This window comes from Lissotriton helveticus, chromosome 7, assembly GCF_964261635.1.
Source record: "Lissotriton helveticus chromosome 7, aLisHel1.1, whole genome shotgun sequence".
Taxonomy (NCBI): domain Eukaryota; kingdom Metazoa; phylum Chordata; class Amphibia; order Caudata; family Salamandridae; genus Lissotriton; species Lissotriton helveticus.
This window is the reverse complement of record NC_136068.1, coordinates 1189566837-1189581463: the sequence shown is the minus strand read 5'-3', so window position 1 is coordinate 1189581463 and position 14627 is coordinate 1189566837. Positions and strand designations below refer to the sequence as shown.

At 45.7% G+C, this 14627-nt stretch overlaps 1 protein-coding gene across 1 annotated transcript in view; it reads right to left on the bottom strand.

Moving 5' to 3' along the window:
• Positions 1-14627, bottom strand: part of POLG2 (DNA polymerase gamma 2, accessory subunit) — a 378043-nt gene that overhangs the window by 101152 nt on the left and 262264 nt on the right. The window contains exon 6 of the mRNA XM_078654341.1: positions 469-609. Within this exon, the coding sequence (XP_078510467.1) occupies positions 469-609 (141 nt within the window). The remainder of the gene's footprint in view (positions 1-468; positions 610-14627) is intronic.

Here is a 14627-nt window from a genome sequence, read left to right as displayed (position 1 = left end):
AATTGGAGGAGCAGGAAGAAAAGAAAACCTACTCCACTAACGAAGTAGAACAGGAGAATGGTCATGGGTGAGGGCAGACAACTGTGCATCTTAGAGTATCATACAATTCAATCTTTTACATAACCGGTTACAATGCAGCCACCACGGACACTATCCCTCTAATGAAGTTTACACATCCTTCCGAAGAGGAGTTGAATGTAATGAGTACATACATTTTAAAAACACCAATTATTTAAGAACATCATAAACATATTACTACATGAAGTGTGACAAGCTTCAACAATATATTTGTTTAGGAACACTCAATCATATTAGATCAAAAATGAGATCAAAGACCAAGCAACGGCACAGAAAGTAATTAAAAAACAAGTGTATTGTGCCAGTAACTGCCAAGGGACAATGTTCAAGACCTACAAAAGCTCCACAGACAGTAACATCTAAAGCAATATGTAGACTCTATGGAATTACCTTTCTTTCCTGGCTTTTCTTCCTAGCTGGGGAGTTACCCATCAACTGCAGTGAATCAAACAGATATGCCAGCACTCCACGGTCAAGATCTCCACTCACAGACAAAGCCGTAGGCAGCACATTCTTCCTTCCGTCTCGGCCCTGCATAGAGAACCAAGAGAGCATTTAGCCACATCCTAACTTCAGCATAACGAGTACAGGTTCTATTACGTTTTACAAATGTAAAACGAATTACTATCACTATTTTAGCCACTCAACAGTGCTTTCTTTCTTCCTCATCATGCATCAAAAGTCTTTCAGTGAGTCAGAATAAGGAGTTCAAGAAAATTACTGGATTGGTAGACCTTTTATGTTACTTTGTTGATGGCTTTGGTTTTTATGTGGAGCACAGAGCATGTTAGAAAATTTGATGTTTGCGGCATGATGAGAATACTTAAAAGACCCAAGTCATATGTGAATAGTTTGACATCTTAGTCAATAACACCGCAAGGGAATAGGGCACAGGTTTTCTGGATACATATCCGCTAATGTGCTCTGACAGAGTTAAAGCAACCAGGAGGGTTCACTGAAATTGAATATAAAAACTGCAGCAGGAAACTAGAAGGGCGGAACACAAGGCTATTGTGTTTAGACAAGACGACAAAAATGCAGACGTATCCATAAGGTCCATTTCCCACATTTGGGAATAAATGTTATATATAATAACAAAAACGTTTAAATAATTCCCCTCGAATCAACCAATGTCAGTCAGTGACATGTTTTATCAGAATATGCTAGTGCTCTTCTCACCGCAAGTCCACTACCAGCAGAATTCCACAAAGTATGGTTTCTCTCTCTCTCGCTGCAAGCAAAGACAAACCATCAGATTTCTTTTGCATGTACTCTGTTGGCTCCTGCCCACCTATGCCCATGCACTGCAGGAGCGAAGATAACCCCGTTCCCCTGAACCCACCACTCCGTGGCTCACACCATTAATAGTACCATGGGCCAACGAACTGGCTAGGGACAGGGGGCGGGAATAAGGGAAGGACAGACAAGGGATCCTAGGTCTTCTTTCCAGGGAAAAGAGTCCTTCTGCCAGGATCTCGTAACTCCACGTGCTGTATCACAGGGGACGGGCTGAATCACCGTCTGCCACACAAAAAACAACACAATGTCAAAATCCTAAATACACCAGCCCTCTTTCTCTTCTCATGCCCCCACACACCATCCCATAACACTCCTCCTTACCCAGGACAGCTGTGATGATAGCCGGGTGGAGTGCTCCGTCCAGGAGTGTTTGCAGAGTCCAGCAGGCAGGCAAAAGGGGGGGAGGGAACCACCAGGGGAAGATAGGGCTAAGCAACAGGGGTAATGCTTCGGACCAAGGGGGCCAGTGAAGGGGGGAAGGGGAGGAAAAAGTCGTGAAAACGACTAAAAAAACCTCCTCTCTCAAAGCCACTGGGAGTCTTCCTTTTCTTTTATCACAACAAGGGACCAATTCGGGTCTGCACCGAGGCTGCAGTTCAGCGCAACACAGGCTTCGTTGCGCGTTGCCTCCAAACGCGGAAATGCCCAAGCCGCGGCTCCGCCTCCACACAACGATGCGGAGAGACTGACAAAGATGCGGAAATGCGGGGCAGCGTCTGAACACACAGCCAAGTGCGGGGCAGCGTCTGAACACACAGCCAAACCAGGAATCACCGGGTAATCCCGCCGGACCACCGATTCCCAAGTAAGAAGCGCCGGAGCCCCAGCCACTCCTTAATCCCAGCCGGGATAAAATGACTCAGAAAGCCCACACATAGAAAGCACATACAAACAAGACAAAACGGAATGAAACAAGCTAACAAGAAACAAACTAAGAAACAAACACAAAACACAAAGGGACAATACCAGGGGAATCAAAAAAGGGGGCAATGGAGTCAAAAAACACGATACAGGGAAATATCACGAGCCCGTGAAATAATTAAATATTCCCAAAAGTACTAATATAGCTCCCAACAAAGAACAGGAACCACAATGCTAGATAACGAGCACCGGTATCAGGGAATTTCAGCCTTTTAACCCCACCTAGTGTCACATGGGCTCTGTGTACATGGCAAGAGAAAGAGGACTGTAGAGGGCAAAATCCTAACAGTACCCCCTCCCAACGATCCTCCCCACAGGGCATGGCTTAGACGGATGTTGACGATGGAACATACGGATCAGACGAGGAGAGTGTACTCCCCCAGCCGGCTCCCAAGTGCGGTCCTCAGGGGCATACCCTTTCCAATCTATCAAATAGAAGAGACGCCCCTTCCGTCTTTCTGAATCCAGGATAGCCCGGACCTCATACTCCTTCTGTCCATCCACAACGATAGGGGGAGGAGGTGGCGTCACCTGTGAGGAAGGCACATAAGGTTTTAATAGGGACGTATGAAATACAGGGTGAACCCGATAGTCACCGGGCAACTCTAATTTCATGGCAACAGGGTTTATGATCTGTACTATCGGGAACGGTCCCGCATATCTAGGTTGTAATTTGCGAGAGCCCCCAAACCTCAGATTCTTCGTAGCCAACCATACCTGGTCTCCAACTTGATAAACAGGTGCAGGGACACGATGTTTGTCCGCCTGCAACTTCATAGCAGTCTTAGCTGCCAACAACTGCTCCCGGGCAATATCCCATATCTTGCCCAAACGACCACACACATCATCTATGGCTGGCACGTGCCCAGTGGGCTGAATAGCCAAGGCCCTAGGATGGTAACCCAATGAACAGAAGAAGGGTGTCATACCCAAGGCCGAGTGCTGGCTGTTGTTATATGCAAACTCGGCAATGGGAAGAGCCATAACCCAATCACATGCCAGTGACGACGTTAAACACCTAAGGTACTGTTCCATTGTCTGATTGGTGCGTTCGGTCTGGCCGTCAGACTGTGGATGATATGCAGTTGACAATCTGACGTCCACCCGCAACACCGAACACAATTCCCTCCAAAAATGGGAAACGAACTGAGCCCCTCTGTCTGTCACCACTGCAGAAGGCAAGCCATGTATTCGTACTATTGAAGACATAAAAACCAAAGCCATCTCTCTGGCTGTAGGAATCTTCGGAAGAGGGATAAAATGAGCCATCTTGGTAAACAAGTCTACTACCACCAGAATAGCAGTAAACCCAGAAACAGAAGGAAGCTCAGTCACGAAATCCATACTGATGGTGTGCCAAGGTGAAGGAGGCACCTCCAAGGGTTTCAACAGACCCGATGGTTTATTATGTGAGGGCTTACTAATAGCACATACCGGACAAGCCGTGACGTACCCCTGAACATCCTTAGCCAACGATTCCCACCAAAACCACCTAGCGCACATCTCCTTCGTCTTAGGGATCCCAGGATGTGCCACCAGGGCAGATGAATGGCACCATTCCATGACCTGATCTCTCAGTGAAGGGGGTACAAACAACCGATCCTCGAAATACAATAAGTCATCCCGAAATGATGCCTGGGGCAAAGACACCCAAGGTGTAAGATCCATCGTACGCAGCTGCTTCTTTACCGATGCAGTGAACACCTCCCCATTCACCGCCCCGACAATCCTGTCTTCTGATATCATGGGCCTGCTCTCCCTTTCCTTACCCTGTTCACTAGGGTCTACATGGATACGGGACAAGGCATCAGACTTAACCTGTTGTGCCGCTGGCCTGTACGTGATGATGAAATCAAATTCATTAAAAAAGAGAACCCACCGCATTTGACGTGGCGTCAAGGCTCGCGCCGAACGAAAAAACTCCAAGTTCTTATGGTCCGTATAGATAGTAACTGTGTGCCTCGCCCCCCACAGATAATGTCTCCATTCCTCGAAAGACAACTTGACTGCTAGCAGCTCCCTTTCTGCCACAGTATAATTACGCTCCGCAGGCAGTAGGGTCTTGGAGAAATAGGCAATAGGATGCATACAACCAGTCTCGACCACCCTTTGGGACAGCACCCCACCAACTGCACACAATGATGCATCCGTCTCCACAAAGAATGGTAAAGCCGGGTCAGGATGAACCAACACCGGTGCCGATGTGAATGCCCGCAACAGCCGCTGGAAAGCCCCCTGCGCCTCCGTGGACCACTCAAAGGACACACCCTTTCGCAACAGTTGAGTCAGGGGAGCCACGATGTCTGAGAAATGAGAGATAAAACGCCTATAAAAATTGGCGAATCCCAACAACACCTGTATATGTTTTACAGACGTTGGAACAGGCCAGGTGAGTATGGCCTCGATCTTTCTTGGATCCATCCGAACCCCTCCGGCAGACACCACAAACCCTAGGAACTCCACCTGCGTAGTGCCAAACTGGCATTTTGTCAGTTTTGCATATAGATGGTGCTCCTGCAACTTGCGTAGAACCTGAATCACGTGCTGCTGATGCTCAGCCCCTGTCTCAGAGAAGATCAGGATATCATCAAGATACACGATTACACTCCGATCCAAGAACTCCCGAAGCACCTCATTTATGAAGTACTGGAATGCCGCCGGAGCATTGCATAGCCCGAACGGCATCACACAGTACTCAAAAAGGCCATGCTTTGTTTTAAAAGCCGTCTTCCACTCATCCCCATTTCGTACACGCACCAAATGATAGGCGCCCCGCAAGTCCAACTTGGTGAACACCTTTGCGCTGCGAAGTTGGTCTAACAACACAGGGATGAGTGGAAGAGGGTATTTGTTCTTGACGGTGGCCTTATTGAGTGTGCGATAGTCCACACATGCCCGTAAAGTGCCTTCCTTCTTCGGGATGAAAAAGATAGCCGAAGAAACAGGCGAACACGATGGACGGATAAACCCCAAACGCAGCATCTCATCGAGATACACCTTCAGGTGCAACTCCTCTGGCTCAGAGAGAGCATACACTCTACTACAAGGAAGAGGCGCCCCAGGGATAAGATCGATCTTACAATCAAATGATCTGTGTGGGGGTAAACCCTGCGCCTTTTCTACGTCGAATACCTCCCTGAATTCCTGATATTGCAAAGGCACTGCATCCATATCAGTAGCAGCACAAGATAAGGACACCTCCTTTTCACCTGCATCCCCGTAACAATGTTTTAAACAATACGAGGAATCAAGAGACACTAGCCTTTGTACCCAATCTATCCTGGGATTGTGCTCCTGCAACCATGGCACACCTAAGACCATCCCGAAGGAGGGGGCATCAATGAGATCAAAACAGACCATCTCGGAGTGTCCGTTCTCACACACCAGACACAGAGGCATCGTCCTCTTAGTAATTGAGCCCGATGTTAATTCGGTGCCATCAATCGCCCGCACAGGTTCGGGTTGATCTTTTACGCAACAAGGAACCTTCAGTTTGTCAGCCAACGTAATATCAAGGAAATTCCCTGTAGCCCCCGAATCCAACAATACCGACACCGGCACTCTATTCTCTCCTCCGAGTACCAAATGTGCATTAATGATGAAGTGCCTAGGGGCCCTGTCTACTGCCCCAAGCACCTCGTACTGCCGCTCCTTCCGTTCATGGTACAAACAGGCCACCTTCTTTCCATAAGAGGATCCAGAGGGTTTCACGGGACATTCCCTCGCAAAGTGCCCACCCTGACCGCAATATAAACACAGACCCATCTCTCTCCTTCGTTTCTTCTCTTCATCAGACAAAGGCCCCCTTACTCCACCTATCTCCATTGGCTCTGACACACCCTTTGTCTCACCAGCTCCCAGGGACTTCTGATCAGGCTTCACAAACCCTCCCCGAGACACCTGATAACGACTCCTCTCCCCCCGTCTCTCCGCCAAGCGATGGTTCAACTTAACCACAAGATCAATAAAGGCAGCACAATCAAGTGGAGGGTCTACTACCTGTGAGACTATGTCCTTAAGATCTTCGGACAATCCCTGATAAAACAAAGATGTTCTCTTATCCTCGGGCCAATGTGTCTCCGACACCAAACGATTAAAAGTGGAAATATATGTCAATAGATCCTGACGTCCTTGTCTTAATTTCAAAAGTTCTGCGTCACTTGCCTGCATAAAGGCGTGTTTCGCAAACAGACCACGCATCAGTTCTTTGAATGCAGGATAATTAGTTAACACTGGATCATCCCTGTCGACTAGCGGTATAGCCCACTGTGCCGCTGTGCCAGCCAAGTATGAAATCGTAAACGCCACTTTGGCCGAATCATTGGGAAAAGCAGTTGGTTTGCACATAAAGTGCAGTTGGCATTGATTCATAAAGGTGCCAAATTTGGCGCTATCCCCTGTGAACCTCTCTGGTGGCGCCAACGGTACAGGAACAGGAGTGTTCACAGTCACTGCTACCGGAACCCCCCCACTAGCTCCCTGCCCTTGCCCACCAGTATATTGAAATGTGGCTGGATGTATTACCTGGGCCTGAGGTGTCCTAAGCTGCACCCTTTCTCTGCTAAGTAGTGCCCCAACCTCCTGCTTCATAGCCACATTTTCCTGTCTCAAATCATGAATCTGACTCTGAAGAGCAGTCAAAGCACCCATGACATCCTGCAAAGTGGGAGATGTACCAGCCGTAGCCCCCACATCCTCATCCATCGTCGCTCGGGCAGTGCAATTATTACGTGGGCTCGTTATTCTGTTGGCTCCTGCCCACCTATGCCCATGCACTGCAGGAGCGAAGATAACCCCGTTCCCCTGAACCCACCACTCCGTGGCTCACACCATTAATAGTACCATGGGCCAACGAACTGGCTAGGGACAGGGGGCGGGAATAAGGGAAGGACAGACAAGGGATCCTAGGTCTTCTTTCCAGGGAAAAGAGTCCTTCTGCCAGGATCTCGTAACTCCACGTGCTGTATCACAGGGGACGGGCTGAATCACCGTCTGCCACACAAAAAACAACACAATGTCAAAATCCTAAATACACCAGCCCTCTTTCTCTTCTCATGCCCCCACACACCATCCCATAACACTCCTCCTTACCCAGGACAGCTGTGATGATAGCCGGGTGGAGTGCTCCGTCCAGGAGTGTTTGCAGAGTCCAGCAGGCAGGCAAAAGGGGGGGAGGGAACCACCAGGGGAAGATAGGGCTAAGCAACAGGGGTAATGCTTCGGACCAAGGGGGCCAGTGAAGGGGGGAAGGGGAGGAAAAAGTCGTGAAAACGACTAAAAAAACCTCCTCTCTCAAAGCCACTGGGAGTCTTCCTTTTCTTTTATCACAACAAGGGACCAATTCGGGTCTGCACCGAGGCTGCAGTTCAGCGCAACACAGGCTTCGTTGCGCGTTGCCTCCAAACGCGGAAATGCCCAAGCCGCGGCTCCGCCTCCACACAACGATGCGGAGAGACTGACAAAGATGCGGAAATGCGGGGCAGCGTCTGAACACACAGCCAAGTGCGGGGCAGCGTCTGAACACACAGCCAAACCAGGAATCACCGGGTAATCCCGCCGGACCACCGATTCCCAAGTAAGAAGCGCCGGAGCCCCAGCCACTCCTTAATCCCAGCCGGGATAAAATGACTCAGAAAGCCCACACATAGAAAGCACATACAAACAAGACAAAACGGAATGAAACAAGCTAACAAGAAACAAACTAAGAAACAAACACAAAACACAAAGGGACAATACCAGGGGAATCAAAAAAGGGGGCAATGGAGTCAAAAAACACGATACAGGGAAATATCACGAGCCCGTGAAATAATTAAATATTCCCAAAAGTACTAATATAGCTCCCAACAAAGAACAGGAACCACAATGCTAGATAACGAGCACCGGTATCAGGGAATTTCAGCCTTTTAACCCCACCTAGTGTCACATGGGCTCTGTGTACATGGCAAGAGAAAGAGGACTGTAGAGGGCAAAATCCTAACATACTCATTGATAAAATAAGAGACTTGGGGCCAGATGTATCAAGTGCATTCTCGTTCGCAAACGGGCCGATTCGTAGAATCGGCCCGTTTGCGAACGGGAAAAAGCCTTTTTGTATGTATCATTCCAAAATGCAATTGCAAAATAGGGAATAGCAATTTTTGTGATTTCCTATTTTGCAAATGAATTTAGAGAATTGCAATTTGAGATTCTCTAAATGCAATGCAGAAAGCGCTTTTTAAATTGCGACTCTGCTTAAAAAAATCGCAATTTACCACCAACTTCAAGTTGGTGGTAACTTGCAAATCCTTAAAAAAGTTAAAATTTTGCATTTTTCTAAGTGTCATGTGGCGCACATACATGTTCTTAGGGCATGCATGTGCGCCACATGTTCACACATACATATTTCAGGGGTGCATCTGATAGAGCGCGCAGGTCACCCGGCCAACCATTTCACCAATACACGTACCGGGCCCATATACTTTTCCAATTTATCATATGCGTTAATCAGGTGACCTTACACTCTACTACCAGTAACCCTGGTTCCTTCCTATTTTCTCTATTGTACCCGACTTACCATTCCACTGTTACGGGTACCTAATGACCACAATGGATCAGGGAGCTAGCTGTGGAGAAAGATGCAAAACAAAATACCAACTTATACTTCTTTTATACTTTCATTAAATGACCACAGACTACTGGGAAGTTTTAAAGATTTTATCTAAAGTTCAGATTCTGAAAGCATTAAATCTACAACCAAAAGGCAATCAATAATCAAAATAATGAAGAGCACATATCCATACAAGAAGTAAATTAAGCTGATCATTTGTGGGTTTATGGGAAGGTAAGAACAAGAAACATGCTAGTCAGGAAGTTCAGAGTTTAGATTTAAATGACGTGATTCTGGAATACTATACACCTACAGGGAAGGTAAAAATGGGACACACTATAATTCTAAGAGCACCAATTCAGTGGGCGAAAAGGGAGAAATTATAAACCACATCTATACTTCATAAAAGGTCTGTAGAAAGGTACTTAAAGGGAGGGTAACATAGGAACATGCTAGGGAAACAGTAATAACGTACAAGCTTTTCATTCAGTAGTTTGCGAAAGCATGGAAAATCAAAATATGCGCAAGGGTAATGTCTTTATTAAAGCAAAAGACAGAAATTAGAAAGGTGCAGTATAGAGTTTTCAGCACTATATATTTACCTAGAATGGTGTGAAGACCAACCCTGGCCACGGATCAGTCAAGGACAGGAAAAACCCCAAGGAAGGACAGTCATCAATGGGACAGCAGGTGCAGAATGGACAACACAGGACAGGACAAGAAACCCAGATTAGGATCAGGACAGGACCACCAAGGAACGACCAGCACCCGCAGTTTGGAAACAACGCCTGCGCTCCACCCTCTCTGCAGCTATCGGCCAGAACCCCGATTGGGTTATCGAACTCCCCAGCAAAGTGCTCCGCCAGCACTTAAGGTTTAGTAAAACCTCTGAGTCTATGGATATTTCGGACACAGTGCTCCGCAGCCCTCTGTATAAAGTCATCTATTGAGTGCGTTGGGTCAGTGACAGGTCAGCTATTCGGACAAGTCGGACAATTTCTCTAGCTAAACCTAGGCTAGTTATACTGTTTTCGGGTCCGTGTACCACCCCCCAAATGTTGCAAGTGTCAGAATCCCCAATTCCGATTGGTCCTCAAGTAGGATAGGTCAACACACCAATCATATTTGACTTCTACTAGCCGGGTTTTACATATTCTGGGACCGCCTATTGATTTTGGGGTTCCCATGACCTATTCTACAGAATACAATAAAAAGAATACATTTGTTGCTACTGTAGTACATTTTGACTTCTCCGGCTGGGTGAAGGTGCATCTTCCCAGGCACGACTTGGCAGGGACCTTCAGCTGGCACCTTGTCAATGCCACCGGCAGAAGACTGTCATGCGCAGAACAGCATTTCAATATGGTTTCTCGAGCGTCCCATCAGACCCTCAATATCGCGGTACATGAAAAGTAAGCGAAAACAAATTAAAACATAGAAATAAATGAATACACTGTGTACCATGAATTGCTACTCTATACCCCTTTACTTAAAAATATACTATGGCGTGAGAGATTAATGCAACATACAATAACATAAAACATTAGCGCAAGCTTCACCATGTGAGAACACAGACAGCCATCTTAAAAGCAAGTGTGCAAGCGCAAAGGTTCCCACCAGAACTGCAAGTACGTCACGTCACGTGAGTGTGACTAACGCATGCGCAGAAAGAAAACCCGCCAAGCAGCGGCCATTTTAGGTACAAGAGTTATTGAATTAGTAAACACATATGCAAGCTTCACTAGGCAATCCCAATTTAGAAATAAAGGGAAATTAGTAAGACTAACAGGTTGAATTACATGGTTATAAGTTATTCGAGGTTCATGAATCCAAGCAAGTCGCGTAATACGCGAATCCTTGCTCCATCAATCCCCTCTTTGATGATATTTACTATCATCATAACTAATGGAATCAGATGCCAACTTTTCACACTTTGTTCATTTCAATCTCTTCCAACATTCGATTCAATTTTTCCTTAACTTCTTTGTTAGGGTGAGAATTTTTCACCCTTTTATAAATCTGATTATTCAGTTCCTCTAATTCCAATTCATCCACACTCCGTTTCACACCTCTTTTATTCACAGTATATTTCTTTTGGTGTTTGCGACATTTGCAACAGACAAATATAAGGAATATAATAAACCCTATTATGGCAATTGGCATCAGTACCTTAACCACTTGGCTGCTAAGGCACCTGATGATCTTCCATTGACTTTCCATTGAAATCAATGGAAAGTCCATGACGAGTTACCCTTGTCATTAGCGCTGAAGTGGTTAAACAACAATCCTCTACCTAACTGTGCAAACCAATGACCTACAGCCGAGAGACCATCAGTAAGTCTTTTCCAGGCACTGTCAACCTCCAGTGGTTTAAGTTCTTTTCCCAAATTTGTAATGTTCCTTACATACCTTTGGATCCCTACACTTTTGTCAGGTATGTAAGTGCAACAATGTTGCGCTTTCAACATTCTGCAGACTCCGCCCTCTTTCGCTAATAGAGTGTCAAGGGCAAGTCGGTTCTGTAAAACCATTGATCTGATCGCAACCATTTCGGTATTGACCATCAGAAAACCTCCAGCAGTGTCGGTAGATAACCGATCTACTACTGTAGACAGTTTGCATATTTTGTGTGAATTCAGAACCACTCCCACTGCAGGTATTATTGCGCTAAAAATATCTCTTACAATTTCACCAGCAGTTTCTCTTCTAGTGCGTACTACTTTGTTAGTTTCTTCATTGCTTCCAGTGATTTTTCCCACATGGTATATCTTCGGGAAGACAATACCAAAATAGCAACTACCGTACCAATGGTCGGGCAATTTGAAATAAGCCTTGTTCCCACAAATAAAAGAAATTCCAGGAAACACAGGCTCTGTCCCATCTTTGAAACCCCACCCTCCAATTACCTTGTAATTATGCTCACATTCACTGGAACCGATAAACATTGTTATAATAACTAGTCATTTCCCTTTTAAGACAGAGCTTCCCCTTCTTTTCAAAATCAAGGAGCATAGCAGCAGTAGCTCCACCATTTGAGGTGCGCCCTATACTTTCTGCCCATTTAGGAACTTTATGGTTCCTGTCTTTTGCTTTCTTTTGGAAACTCTCTCTTCTTTTCTCTACCATGTCCAGGAATTCTTTCTCCTTTTCATGTAAAGAACAGGTCAGGTTATTTCTATGTGCATCATCTATATTAATTTTCCCTACAGTTAGAAAATAATCACTCATGTATTTAGCTACATCTCTAGTTGTCTGTACAGAGTTTAGGTTTCTTCGAACAGGAAGTTCAGAAAATGTAACGTCAAAGTTTGAATAGTAATACTGTAAAGGTCCTCTTTTGTAAAATAAGCTAGTCAGTACACTACAGGAAATCCCATAGGTTAAGGGCAAGTGATGATAAGTCACGCCTTCAGCTACAGAAGTAGGTAGCTTCATGCAGACATAGCAGTTGTCTATTTCCATAGTTTCCACATAATGCAATAACAGGTTTGCGAAAACGTTTAAATGAGTCTTGTTCTTAATCTTGTTAAAGTGTAATGCTTCCTCATCTGGTGCTTCTAAGTTTAATTGTCTTCGTTTCAGACTAAGTGGTTTGTCCAATGTGTCTACTCTTCGTGGTGTCGTTCTAGTGTGTGATTCTACAGTGTCGTCAGGTAAGTTATTATTCTGGTACAGGCTTGGATTCTTACTCATCAGAGAAGGAAGGGTTACAGTCAGTCCTATCCACAGGATCAGTACTATTGCTACACTACACAAACACACTTGGCAGCATGTTTTACAACAACTACGTCTAGGTCTTCCGTTCACACTTGAATCAGACATTTCTGCTTAACAGAAGTTTTCCAACCCCTCTTTGTAACTTTGCACAGGTAGCTTACACTGAGCAACTTCAGGTTGGTTCGTCTTCTACGGCAGACTGATCAGCTGTCTGTCCTTCGTCACTTTCGTCAGTTAAATCAAGATCCTCAAATTCCTCCAACATCAAATAAGTCCATTCAGGATCTTGGTATTTTTCGTTCAATCTTTTTATTCGATCACTTCTTCGTTTGGAGTTTTCTCTAGTCTGCTCTGCTATACGGGAACTTTGTCTTCTTTGTTCAAGTTTTTCTTCTACTGTTTTTAGTCTCAGTCTCAGTCTTTTAATAAACCTTGGTTCAGCATTTTTCTTTTTCTTGAGTCTTTTAGCTGGCACTGTGGTTTGGCTTTCTTCTAATGCTCTTTTATTCTCACTGGTTTGTGGCACTTCTGCTTCTGCTTCTTCTCTTCCTCTCTGACTAGTCCCAGGTCTTATATCTGTTTCTTCTGCCTGGTTACTAAGCTGGCCTTGTTCAGGTGCAGACGGGATTTGACTTTTGGGCGTTTCAGTTTCTGTGTCCTGAACACGTTCGTCTATTTCTATCTGTTCCTGTTCAAGCACTTCGAACCTTTGATTTTCTTCCGCTTGAACTTTCGCCCTAATTTCTGTCTGTCCCTTTTCAATTTCAGGAGTTCTTGGAGGTGTATCGATCACCTGTTCTGTCCCTATCTGATCTTCTTCTCCTTCAGATTTTACATGGATTTCGATAATCTGATTGTCTTCTCCTATTCCTGTCTCGTCCTCACTATTCCACTCTCTATCTGCATAGGTTTGACTTCTTGTTCTGATTGGATCATCAGTCAGGTCGATTATGGGTATCCACTCATCTTGACTGGTGCTCGGTTGTTCTTCATCAGCTACTTCGGAACCCACGTCTGGAGACTCCTCAGCTGGGCAACCTTCAGCGTCAGTCTTCTCGTCTCTGATCACCTTCTTGGTATGGCTGGCATGGATCCACTTTGGAACGCCAGCACACTTCACCGCTGTCGTGGTCACCAGTATCACTTGGCGTTGTTTTCTCCACTTCGGTGCAAGGCAATTTGAACGAGTATGCTTCTTGAGTACAACCCAATCGCCTGGAACCAATTTATGGACTGGAGTTGTTGGACTGGCGACGGCGTCTTCCCCAATCTGGCGAGAGATAGAACGCACTTGGTCACCCAGTTGCTTGCAGTACTCAAGTACCAAATCATCAGAAATGCTTATCAGTTTGTATCCTGGTACCCATGCTTGCCTCATCACTCTTCCCATCTGGATTTCATGGGGACTCAGGCCTGTTTTTCGGTCTTGAATACTTCGGATTCCCATCAGAACAAGAGGTAAAGCCTCTATCCAGTTCATGCCCGTCGATTCACACATCTTTCCTAATCTTGACTTGATAGTGCCATTTATTTGTTCCACTACTCCAGAAGCCTCTGGACGATATGCACAGTGCAGCTTTTGTGTAATATTGAATGCTTTACAGAGCTGATCGATTACCTCATTCTGGAAATGCCCACCTCTATCTGATTCAATTGTGACTGGAACCCCGTACCTCGGTATTAGCTCTCGCAGTAACAATTTGGCTACAGTCATGACGTCATTCTTTTTGGCTGGATAAGCTTCCACCCATTTTGAAAACAGGCAGACAATGACAAGTACATATCTCATTCCTTTACAAAGGGGCAATTGAATGAAGTCTACCTGCAATCTTACAAAGGGACCTCCTGACTTCCCAATTTTTCCCAATTCGACTACAGTTCCTTTCCCAGCGTTGAACTGCTGAGAGGTTAAGCACCTCTGGCAGAGTGACTCTGCTACGTTCCTGAATTTCGGGTTGTACCATGTTTGTTGGAAAACCCGAACCATGGCATCCCTGCCAACGTGTGCATCTCCATGCATCAATCT